Source organism: Phoca vitulina, unplaced genomic scaffold (assembly GCF_004348235.1).
Source record: "Phoca vitulina isolate PV1807 unplaced genomic scaffold, GSC_HSeal_1.0 scaffold6, whole genome shotgun sequence".
In the NCBI taxonomy this organism is placed as follows: domain Eukaryota; kingdom Metazoa; phylum Chordata; class Mammalia; order Carnivora; family Phocidae; genus Phoca; species Phoca vitulina.
In genome coordinates, this window is record NW_022589709.1 from 3510918 (window position 1) to 3523325 (window position 12408).

General features: G+C 37.4%; 1 protein-coding gene across 3 annotated transcripts in view; it reads right to left on the bottom strand.

The window, feature by feature from the left end:
* Positions 1–7880: 7880 nt before the first annotated feature.
* CLINT1 (clathrin interactor 1) overlaps positions 7881–12408 on the bottom strand; it is a 58050-nt gene continuing 53522 nt past the window's right edge. For 2 of the 3 annotated variants that reach the window (XM_032403626.1, XM_032403625.1), the window contains 2 exons: positions 10808–11012; positions 7881–9629 (listed from right to left, as the gene is read on the bottom strand). In XM_032403626.1, coding sequence (XP_032259517.1) covers positions 9283–9629; positions 10808–11012 — 552 coding nt within the window. In that variant the 3' untranslated portion in view covers positions 7881–9282. The remainder of the gene's footprint in view (positions 9630–10807; positions 11013–12408) is intronic. The other variant, XM_032403627.1, reaches the window with a different exon arrangement.

Here is a 12408-nt window from a genome sequence, read left to right on the forward strand (position 1 = left end):
GACACGGGTTTACATATGTATTTGATGCTATGGGGTTTTTCAAAAACAATCATAATTCTCAGCTTTTAATAGAACATCAGTCTGTGGTGTTGTAGGGAGTGGGTGGGCCTTAATTCCCCCCTGCCCCTTATTAAAAAACTTATTCCCCATGGTGTGCATTTTCGTTTAGTTTCCAGGCATGAAATTAGAAAATAAATAAATAAATAAACTCTGAGGTTGTATTGGGTTTTTCCTCAAAGCGACCAAGGAGGAGAAAATGAAATCTGATCAAAGGCCCTATGTCAAGGAAAAAACTGAAATCCAAAATGAGCCAAATGACACTTCTCAAAAATTAAACATAGGATTACCTCACGATCCAGCAATGCCACTTCCAGATATATGCCCCAAAGAATTGAAAGCAGGGATTTGAATTCATAACAGCATTATACATAATGACCAAAAGGCAGAAACAATGTAGGCGTCCAACAGATGAGTGGATAAACCAAATGTGGTATGGACATACAATGGAATATTTTTCAGCCTTAAAAGGAATGAAATTCTGATGTATTCTATGATATGAATGAACCTTGAAACATACTAACTGGAAAAAGCCAGACACAAAAGGACAAATACCGTGTGATTGCACTTTATGAGGTATTGAGAGTAATCAAACTCATGGACAGAAGAAGAATTGTTGCAGCCAGGGGCTGAGGGGAGTGGGGGTTGGGGGGTTAGTGCTTCCTGGGTCCCAGAGGTTCAGATGGGGAAGATGAAAAGTTCTAGAAATAGGTGGTGGTGATGGTTGCACAACAATGTGAAGGTACCTAATACCACTGAACAATACACTTAAAAATGGTTAAAATGGTAAATTTTATGTTATTTACCACAATTGTACACATAAATTTACATTATACACATAAAATAGGTATATTTTACCACAACTTAAAGAGATCATCAAAATGAAATAGAAAAGCTAGTTGAACTTACAAGAAACGTCCAGCTTTCCTCCTTGCCCTTAATATTCCCCCAAAACATATTATCTGAGCACTTGGATGAGACTAGAGTGATGGGTACATTTTAGCTAAGTAAATGTAAGCTCTTCTAGGTATAATCTTTGTTTAACCAGGATAATAATCTCAAGCAAGGCTTCTATGAATATGGCCCTCAAGAAGTCTCAGCCAATAAACGGGGCAGGGGTCGTCCTAATCACACAACTATTAGGTGGGGTCTCACTGAGACCAGTTATCAAGGTCTGAATTGCTGCCTGCACAAGGGGTGAGGGCTTCCCTTAGGAGGACCCGGCAGTTCCCAGGTTACCTGCAGACACATAGAAGTTTTGTTCTAAATATTTTCCAATTCACCGGAAGCCCATCTCGTACCAATTTGATCCTGATATTTCCTGCCTTTCTGATCCGGAGATGACTTCTTTGTTTTAAAGTGTCTTGGCAAATGTGTGGTTTAGTGGAACAAAATGGAAGGGATTTTTGAAACACAGACGTCATAAGCCTCAAATCAGGCAATCAGGAGCAAGAAGTCGTACATCAGAAACGTGGCCACCAGTTTGGGAAGGGTGTTAGCGCAAGCATAGAGCTACAAAGACACGATTGTTAACCTCCCAAACTCGATTCAATGTGACAGTGACACTTCACAGCACATTGCATCCAATCTCATTTGAAGCTGACAAAGATTGTTTCTGCTTTACATCTATTGGTTTATTAATGGTCTACAGCCTCTTAAGCAGATGCATATTCATTAGGTAGCCAGCTGTTAGGAGGTTCCCAGATGTCGAATGTAACTCTGTCTTGGAACACTTTTTTTTTTCCTTATCATGAAACAAAGTAATTGAGGACTTATTAAAGAACCAGTTAATTACTAAAGCGGTACCTTATGGCACCCTTTTTATCATTCAAATCTGAGAACTCTTGGGACATCTAAAAAATTTGGTGAAGAGACAGCATTTAAGAGCCAACCTTTATTATATATTTATATAGAGAGACAGATACTGTTATGTGTGGAGACTTACACACACACACTTCCATGTTGGAGGGATTAAAAAGTACGTGAAAAGTTCTTAACGACTGAAAAATTTTCAGCTACAGTATCTTTTCCTTGGTTCATTATAGGCATTAGGTCCAAAAGACAACACTGATAAAGCTAGTATATTAACTAAGATTAAAGGTACTTTAACATTTCTTTTACTTAATCTTATCACTTTCCTGTAAAAGATGACTTGAAAAATGGTTTTTCAACCATTCAATCATCTCAACTTTGTGCACCTTATGTCTCACACTTCATTTGATATTTTCCATTAAAGTTAGTATTATTTCTATATAAAAAATAATTCAACTATCGGCAATCAAACTAGTTTCCAAATTGCCACACATTTCTAAATGCCTTAAAAAAATGTCACGTTTCTAAATGCCCTTTAAAACATATTAAAAACAAATAAATAAAAACTTACTCTAAAGATGTCAATTCAAATATTCCCTTAAGAACACCTTAAATCTAGAAATCCCATTTCTACTTTCATTTGGTAGCTGGGCATCTCAATTCTATTTCTCAAATGCAAGAATCACAGGAGCAAATAAAAAATTGCCAGGAGCACACAATCTTTAAAAAACATTGCTGTGCACTTTTTGAAATGGATTCCTTAAACAAGCAATCCAAGGCCATCCACCTTTCCTGCAGCTTGCCCTTAACATATCGTCTGATCCCTCGAGGGACCTTTGTGTTATACCACTCCAAACCTGCTGGAATTTTCTGCGCCTGATTTGGCTAATGTCTTATGCTAAGTTATATCACCATTTCTACAAAACAAACAAAAGGTTTACTCTTCAGAGGAGATCAGTTTTTATTTGCTCTGTGGCTCATCTCCTGCTGGTGACCTTTAGAAAATGCAAATAGATTTCATAAACATTCAGTGCTTACTTAAAAAAACGTATTATTTAACAACCATTTCCTGGCTGTCTACCCTGGTGGAGCTTTACATGGCACCTGGGACAACATAGTCAGAGATCCTGACAATCTGAATGGCAGGTACAATCTTTAAATTAAGAGGTCTGATATATTAATAGAGGAGTAAAAATAAGGATAGTGGAATAAAACTGGATTTGGATTCCAAAGACGTGTCCTAGGAGACCTGGCTTCACTAACTACTCTGCTTTCCTGGGGCCAGTTTCCTCAACAACACGGGGCTAATGACCATCTTACCTTCTTAGCTTAGGGTGATTGTGAAAATCAGGGAGGAAATGAGTGTGACTCCACTCTGTAAACTATAATATGCAAATGCATGTCATTACTACTTGAAATAGTCAATTCGTATTTATAAATGGCCCCTTTGTATCGTTCACATATATATCAACCATTGATGTATTTCAGGTTGGACAGTAAACATCAAACTATTGCCATACAGTTTTCCACTCGGGTTTTTCAAAGTGAGCCCTGTGACAACCATGGATATGAAAGCACATGGGGCCTTCAGAATATACCATCTTTGATGGGCATGATCCCCTCTGAGGAACTCTTGAGGAGCGTGACGTAATTACTTACCTCAGCATCCTAAACATCGACGATTCCCATGTCCTTGCCTATATCCTCAAGTTTTCTTTCACGTCGACCTCCAGCCACGCCCACTAGGCTTCTGATGGTTCTTTTTCCTCTCGGAGTCTTCACACGTGCGGTTCAAGCTCTGCTGATCTCTGTGTAAAAGCTCCCTTCTCAGAGAGGCCTTCCTGAGCCACCCTCCCTAAGTTAGGCCTATTTTTGAGTAAGAGCCACTAGAGGGTCTCACAGGACGCTCACACGTGCACACGCTTCTGTGATGACCTGATGGCAGGTTTCCGTAGCGGAGAACTTGAGGCAGGGCCGGCAGCAGGCGCCTGGGGGGTATGAGCCGGGGCGCCGGGGGCGCTCAGTCAGTTGAGCGTCTGACTTTTGGTTTCGGCCCAGGTCCCGATCTCAGGGACCCAGTCTACTGCCTAATATTTTAGAAAACAGTTTAATAAAACCGGTTTATGACTCACCAGACACAAAAGATCACATTTTCAACACTTCATTAACGGAAGTTGATTCTGTGCCCATTTTATACTAATCTCCAAAATGAAGCTCTTCCAAGAGGGAGTTCTGCCTAGGATTTCCTTCCTCTTTGTGTGACAAAAACTCTGCCAAACCTACTGAAGGCTGACTTTGCTGATCAGTTACTGAAAACTGACAGTCTCCATTTTGGGGACCCTGCATAACAATCTTTTCAAAGCTACTTTTGACTAGTTCTGGACATCCCTGTTCTGTATCGATCAGAGGGAGGTCATTGTTCTCTAGGTTATGAGAGTGAAGGGAGTTGATGTATACAAGGCGAAGGTAACCAGTACAGAGCTGCTCTTACCATTGCATGAATGGATGAAAACCTCGCTAGATGCCTTCAGTTTGGGGGATCAGATTTATCTAGGTTCATAAGGAACACTGTCACTGTCGATGCGCTATTTGTTATAGTCTTATGCTTGTGTGAAATATTTGGCAGAGAACACAGTATACAAAGTTGCCAGGTCCCCTTGCAAACAAGCCAGAGGTCTTCAGGTTTGACCCATCTTACTCCCTCTTCTCAAAGGACAGAAAGGGAAACGTGAAAGGTTTACAACTCACCAAGCACTCAACACCCAGTCGCTCAGTCTAAGCTTTTCTAAAAAACCCAAAATGTGTAAGAAACTTACTTCTTCATATTATAAAGACTAGGAAATATGCACTGTGTATAAGAAGAAATAATCTTGAAAACTGAGCAGATGTCACAAAGTTCTAGTATTCAGTATCCAGAGAGCAATTTCATGTGACAGTCATTCTGCCTGTGACTGAAGTGAAAAGCAAAACTGAATTCTTTGTACCTCAAGCAGATCACCTTAGAATAAATCAAGCAAATGGATAGTTACTATGAAATAATCTTACCTATTAATTCTCAATAGATAGCAATGTGGTCTGAGGACCACTGGGGAGCCCTGAGCAAGTTCCCACCCTTTCCAACCTCATATCCCTGAGGCCAGACTTCTTTCATGTATTTCCACCAAAACAACTTAGCACAGTGGACTGAATGCAGAAGCAGATAAGAGAATTCAGCTGTATTCTATTAAGCCAGGTAATAAAAAGATTTTCAAAAATGTAAAAAAAAAAAAAAAAGCCACTCTTCTCACAAATTTTTATTTTGGGAGTTTTTTATAAAATTATAATTTGACAGGGCTCCCTGGGTGGCTCAGTCTTAGGTTAAGCATCTCTTGATTTCAACTCAGGTCATGATCTCAGGGTCATGGCACCCAGCCCTGCATAGGCGTGCTGCCCTTGGGGCCTGCTCCAGATTCTCTCTCAGTCTCCCTCAACGCGCCCCCCTCACCACCCCTGCTCATACTCTCTTAAAAAAAATTATAATTTGACGGGTAATGGGGTTACTGTAAAATCAATATTTTTAAAGTTGCTCAGTTTTTATTTCAAATACAGTAAATATCGATATGACCCACATAAACATAAAACTTCTTTGGGGCTATCAATTTTTAAGGTGTAAAGGGGGTTCTGAGACCAAACTGCTACATATACCAACTCCAAGCACTCATAATAAAATGGCAGAGTGGGTTTGGAGCACTTAAAGAACACAGCTCCAAGATGTATAGTTAAAAAAAATCAAATGGAAAAAAAAAATGCAGGGTTTTACAGTCCAGGACTCAGTTATTTTAAGTAATGACATTTATTTTAAAGAGTAACAAATAAAACCCATGTTTGCCCATCAGGACTTTCAAATCCCTCCAAAATCCCTGGGAAGCTAAGCATCTGAACTGGCTGGATGCTGATTCCTCACCCGTTGGGCTAAGCAAGTGCAGTGTGAAGGGGGGCCGGGGCCTACTTACTATGCCTGCGAGGAACAATGCATTAGCAAGGCTGCCGTTATTAAGCAGACACACACATACACACACCCACACACAAAAGAAGACACGCAAGAATTAAAGTCATAATGAGTAAAAGTAAAAAACCAACGAACACTCTTTCATGGATAGATTTTTTTTTTTTCTCCAGTCTTTATATCTGATTGCTTATCTGGATATAAGAATAGGAAGATCTTAGTCAACAAAACTCTAGAAGTCAATAGAAAAATTGAGATCTCTACTGCTTCTAAAAGCTGGGAACATTCTAATGAGGGTTATTTGTGTGGCAAATCCCATACCACTTCATAGTTTTCTGCCTCATATCTGCACTAATGTGGTTAAGTAGAAGTGAGTCAATACATTCACAAAATAGCTCATTTACAATTTCCTTGTGTTACAAGAAATTGAAATTAAACTCCGGCAGATAGAAAATCCTCAGAAATCAACTTAGTATCAGTCTCTAAGGCTTTCTTAACTACACACTGCTTTTGAGAATACAACCGGAATGTGAGCTGTTGGGTTTGTTGCATAAATGGCGTGCATGTGACGTGTTGAGCAGTGACTGATGCTGAGTCTTGATATGTAAGCACGTTTACAAAAAATAAAAATGGGAGGCAGAGAAATAGTGTGCTATGTCCATGCCAGTAGATCTGACACATCATTATGTATCCACTACTTCCAGATTTTAAGTTCATTTTAGAAAAGATGTATTCGGGCCCAGAGAAGTCAGGTAAATTGATCAGTGTCACATAGTGTGCATGGTTGAAATGGGCGTAGATCTGCTTCCAAGTCCATGCTCTTTCCACTATGCAATGCTGTCTCCCAGGAAAGTTGAAACAAAAAGCCAATTTACTTCATAAACATACTTACTGGTTGTGCTCTGTGCTTAGGACAGTTAGCTTTATTTTACTAATGTGCTTCATAAATATTTGAGAAAGTAACTATAGGTCTCAACTTATTGACTACCCCAAACCCAACATAATGGCTATCATTCAATTTATTATAAACAAAAAAGGGAAACACCCAAAGTCCCATGTGAGAACATTTGTGGTTCCTGAAGATTTTATCAGAGAGGTTAAAAAAAAAAATACAGTAGGCAGAAGCCGGTGAAAAGGTGAAGGGGTACAGGACCGGCAGAAGGGAGCCCAGCAGACTATTTAGAGTATTTCTTGCCAACTCCAAAATATTTGGGGGTATTTAGACCTTTCTTTGAAGTATCACTTAGTAACCCTTTCAGAAATAAATCATTACATTGGATGGATTCCTTAATGAGGCAATTCTTTCCTTTCAGGGGCTCTGAAACAAAAATACTGACAAGATAGCAAACTGTATGTTGAGGTGCCATCATACATGAGCTGGGGCTGGCTCCCTTCTGCCTTCAGAGACATAATATAGGAAGGAGGCATAGTATGGAAAATGCTTTACAGATAAATCTTATTAGAAAAGAATTTTTAAACACCAAAGTTTAGAAAGAAAATATTTATTTCCTCTGAGAATCGTATGTATTTGAAAAGGTGATGCTATACCTCTCAGTTTAATGAAAAAATTCACTTAAGATTATGCGTTTCAAGTATCAGTGAAGATATTCTCCATGCTGCCACCGGAGCCTGGCTTGATTGCTCTGAAGTAACAACACTTGAAAGCTCCTATTCTTTGAAACTAATTTAAACACATTGAATTGTTGAAAGATTAAAAACCACAGTCAGCTAATTACACTCTCTCTCATCTCTTATTCAGCAAATGAATCACTTTTCATTACCACTTAGCTGAAGTACATGAATTTCTGCCTAATTAGAAATGTTGTAGATGGAACATTAGCAAGAATGGAGCGGGTCAGGATATCTTTGCTGCTTCATTTTTAATTCCTAATAGTAGAGTCTGAGAGGAAAGAATAGAGAAGTCATTAAATAATTTTAAATTATTTATAAAAATTACTTTGCCCAAATTATAATTATTTTTTCCCCAAACGATCTCAAATGTCTAACAGAATGAAAGAAAAAGCAGTTCAACATTGATTTTAATGAACATTTTAATGTTATGTATAACAGAACATTATGAATACAATGGAAACAAAGTTTTGTCAATTTAATAAAAAAAATTTCAACACAAAGTGGGGAAGTAATAATTTGATACCTATATTATAGTATTTATTTTTAAAAATATTCCCAGCTTGAGGGTGAAACAATTAATTTTGCATTCCAAACTCTAGAATCATGATTTTCATGTGAGCTTAATGCAGAATTACAGCAGGAAAACGAAAACATTTTAATTAATTTCCTTTATTTGCCATTAAATCAATAAAATCTTTGACTGCTACAGGTCTCCTTTAATAATATATATTTAACTCCTCTCTATTGGAACCATATTGCTAATGCCATATTATATACACTCAAAACCAAAACAAAACGAATACTGTATAAAATCTAAAAGCCAACATTGTTGAGTTCTAACATTTATATTTAACTTAAAATTTTAATGAATTTTTACCTTTTCAATTTTTTGAAAAGACACCAAAAAAATAAAAATAAATATTTTTCTCTTTTGACTGTTCCTGACTGGTAAGTGGTAGCCACAGGGATAAACACGGAAGGAAGCCTTGCCAAGTTAACCACTGCAAATTGTAAATAATGACTGCTAAAAACAAACAAAAATACTGGAGGGTTTTTTTTTTCTTTTAAAGGAAACCATAGAGCAGTCCTGAAAAAAAATATTTTTCCTAGTTCTGCAAAGGATAATTATAGCAGAAGATATGGGAAAAGTACCATAGCTATCACCAATTGCTTGAAGAGGTTTCGTTACAATAAAAATTTGGATAGTATAATAGTAATAGCAGTGTTGCTGGAACATTAGCAAAAGTATATACATTCCAGTTACCTTTGATTTAGCCATAATCACATATGTATGCCTTTTTTGGACAAAAATATATATTTTTATAAAAAACTGATCATCCAACTTTAATGATTTCATTTATGGACTCAAGAGTGGTAGTAAAAGGAACAGACCCAATTATGACAAGGCGATTCAGGGACAGAAAAATCAAGTTCCTCAGGAAAAGAAAAGTATAAAATTAGAGATTCAAACACATTTATTCAGCCCTATTCCAGTCTTCCCACAAATCATGATGTTAAAATGGGCTCTTCAATTTATAAAGGCTTTCAAGGTCTCACTACCCCACTTGTGGTCTATTCTCACTGGGAAAAATGATTTTGACTGCCTCATCTGAAGTGCCCTTGCCTGGCCATCTGAAATACTAGATACTTCACTTTTATAAAACAGCCTTTTTGGTTCTTTATGTAGGTTTATTTTAATTAATTGATAAAAGGGGAGTTGATTAGCATTTTCCATCCCAACATCACCTATCTTCAACATTAAAAATCCTTCATTCAATCTGCTCCTTTACAATCTCTCATTTGCTAAAGTTGGCGAAATTTGCAAAGGCATCTTGCTTGGGTTGCACAGTTCCAGAAGTCATGGCTAAGTTAGGCATGCCCATTCCCATTGTGCCTGTGAGGCCCATCCCAGCAGTGGACATCCCCATGTTCATGTTCATGCCCATCATGCTCTGGTTCATCATTGGAGTATTTCCAAGAGGGGCCATTCCCATGGTGCCAGTCATCACACTGGGCATGCTCATAGGCATGGGTCCCCCCATCAAAGGGTTAGTTTGGGGCCGGACAGGAATTATATTTGATGGAGAACTGAGGTTCACAGCTCCAAAACTTTGGGTCATCACATTCATAGGCTGTTGCATACCTACCAGAAGAGACAAACAACTTTACATTAGATTCAACAAGCAGAATAATAATACAATCTTTCTGACCATCAACACTTGTAAGCCCTAATAAAATTCTTTACAGTGGTTTTACAAGAAAAGTCGATTAACTCGCATTATTTGCTCTAGAAAAATACTCTGTGGTTGTTAACTCTGGTTTCCCAAAGATGTAGAAACAGTTAAGAGTGGGCTGGGGGAAAACATGAGGCACTTTACTTCATTTTTTTTTAAGATTTTATTTATTCATTTGAGAGAGACTGAGAGAGTGAGCGAGAGCATGAGCAGGGGAGGGGTCAGAGGGAGAGGGAGAAGCAGACTCCCTGCTGTGCATGGTGACCAACGTGGGGCTCCATCCCAGGACCCCGGGATCATGACCTGAGCCGAAGTCAGATGCTTAACTGACTGAGCCACCCAGGCACTCATTTTTTTTTTTCATGAGGCACTTCAAAATCATTCTGATGAACTTTATTGTTGAATTCAACCTAACGAGTTGTCAGGAGCTACTATGTATCAAAAGCCTTGAAAAACTTTATACCCTTTGATTCAATCTATTTTTAGAACATTACATTAAGGAAAAAAATCGCAAGTACAAATATTTATATAAAATCATGGAGTTATTTATAATAGCAAAGAGCTGGAAACAACGGATATAACCAACAATAAACTGTACACTGATATAATGGATAACTATAAATATCTAAAAAATCATTTTTTCCCTAAGAATATTAAATACAGGAAAAATGCTAATTTAATGCAGAATGACAACTGCAAGAAACAAAACAATATAAACAGAATAATGTCAAGTATTAAAAACATGGTTAGAAAAGACAGAAAGAAATATTAATGGTGATTATCCCTGGATTATGGAGTTAAGATGATCCTTGTTTCCTGGTCATATTTACCTAGATATAAAACATTTTCTACAACAAATATTTTCATTTTAATGATTAGATTCCCCAAACTCACCAAAATACAATGTTATCACGCCAAGAGCAGAATGAATACAAAGTAACCCAACAGGAAAAAACTCCTAAGCAATCACACGGTTGCCTTCAGTACGGTCGCATCATGTGTTCTTACTTCATGGCTTGAACTAGTCCTGGCATCAGGGTAAAGATTACAAGTGACCAAAGAAGCAAGATGTCTTGCGGCAACTTACTCTGCTGTTGAATCATTGTATTGAGCGATGGCTGCTGGGGTTTGGAAGGCTGCATTCCAGGTAGTAAGTTGTCTAGGCTGATGTTTACACTGGGGTCAGACCAAGTAGAGGGCAGGGTTTTGCTGACTGGTTTCTGGACCATATCTGCATTCTGATTATAGAGAGGATTAGGCTTCTGCAGCACTGTGCTAACATTTTGCAAAGGCTGGAAAATAGAAAAATGCTCTAAAAATTAAGCATTTGCTCTATAAAGGTTATCAAATGGCAATTTAATCACAATAACTCCAGATATACACTAGACTTAGTAACAAACTCCTGAAACCAAAAAGAACCACAAAAGTTCTAGGCTAAGTTCTTTAAGCTGAATCACTAGCTTCCCCAAAAGGTTCCTCTGAATCCCAAATCATGTTTGGGGTTAAAAAAAAAAAACAACCCAACATATTTATATGACCAATTACCCTCCCATCACCCAAAGTCTAGAAGCCACCATCCCACGGCAACTACCAACTGCAGGTTAGGATAGCTTTAAGGAAATATACAAGCGGAAATTTATTATTACAAGATGGGTTGTATTCGGGATATGATTTCTCATGTTATAAAAAGCAAAACTATCAAAGCAACAAATTATACTGCACAAATTCTGACATTTTCCTGCTCTATGTACACTTCTATTGCCTAAAGTGAGCAGCAACATTAGTGGAACTTGATATATGTGGACCAATTCAGGAGATAGGAGAAATTCAGGAGAAAGAAGCAGGGATGCCTCATAGTTACTAAGGATAACTATGAAAAGGACAGAAAAAAGGAAAAGGAATAGAAACAGGAAAAGTAATTAAAAATGTACCAATGTAAATAATTACAACATAGCTGCAATTAAGACTGCAAATAAGTAGACTGGCTTTATGTTTAGACCACATGAAAGAAACTCAAAAGAATAAAGTGGTTTGGGCTTGTTTAGTGGTGCACAGTTCAATTTAATGGTACTGGTGTGCCTTTCATGTCCTTTTTCTTAATGTTAGGTCCAACTTCTGTTATATAGAACATCACCTTTCTGCTTCTTTCTTCTCTTCCTCCATCCTAATACCCAAAAGAGGAGAATCTACATATTAAAATGAGTAATTAGCATCATAAAAAATATTCTGAATTGCTTGAATCGAAAACAGCAAGTTCCTGGTACAACTCAGACAGATATACTCTAACTCTGTGCTTGTGTGAAATTTTTTTTTTTTTAGCTTGTGTGAATTCTTAGTATTAGGTAATTTAGATTTAACTGTAAAAAAGTGAACTCAAAAACTCCCATTTAGTTGTTTTTCTTTATGAAAATGAGAGTTGACAAAAGAGCCTATATAAAAATTACATAATGTAGAACAGGCCTAAAATAGGGAAGAGTATTCATCATTTTAGAGAATGATTTTCTATATTGGTAACGACTCCTTGCAACCAATGACATTTTTTTGAGGATCAGAGATTTTACTAAGTGAATATAGGCCAGGGTGAAGCAATTATCTCTATTCCTTATTAAAAATAGATTTTTTAAACTACTAAATACCAAATTGTTTATGAATTCAATAAATTTTTAGCAAGTGCCTCCTCTGTGCAAG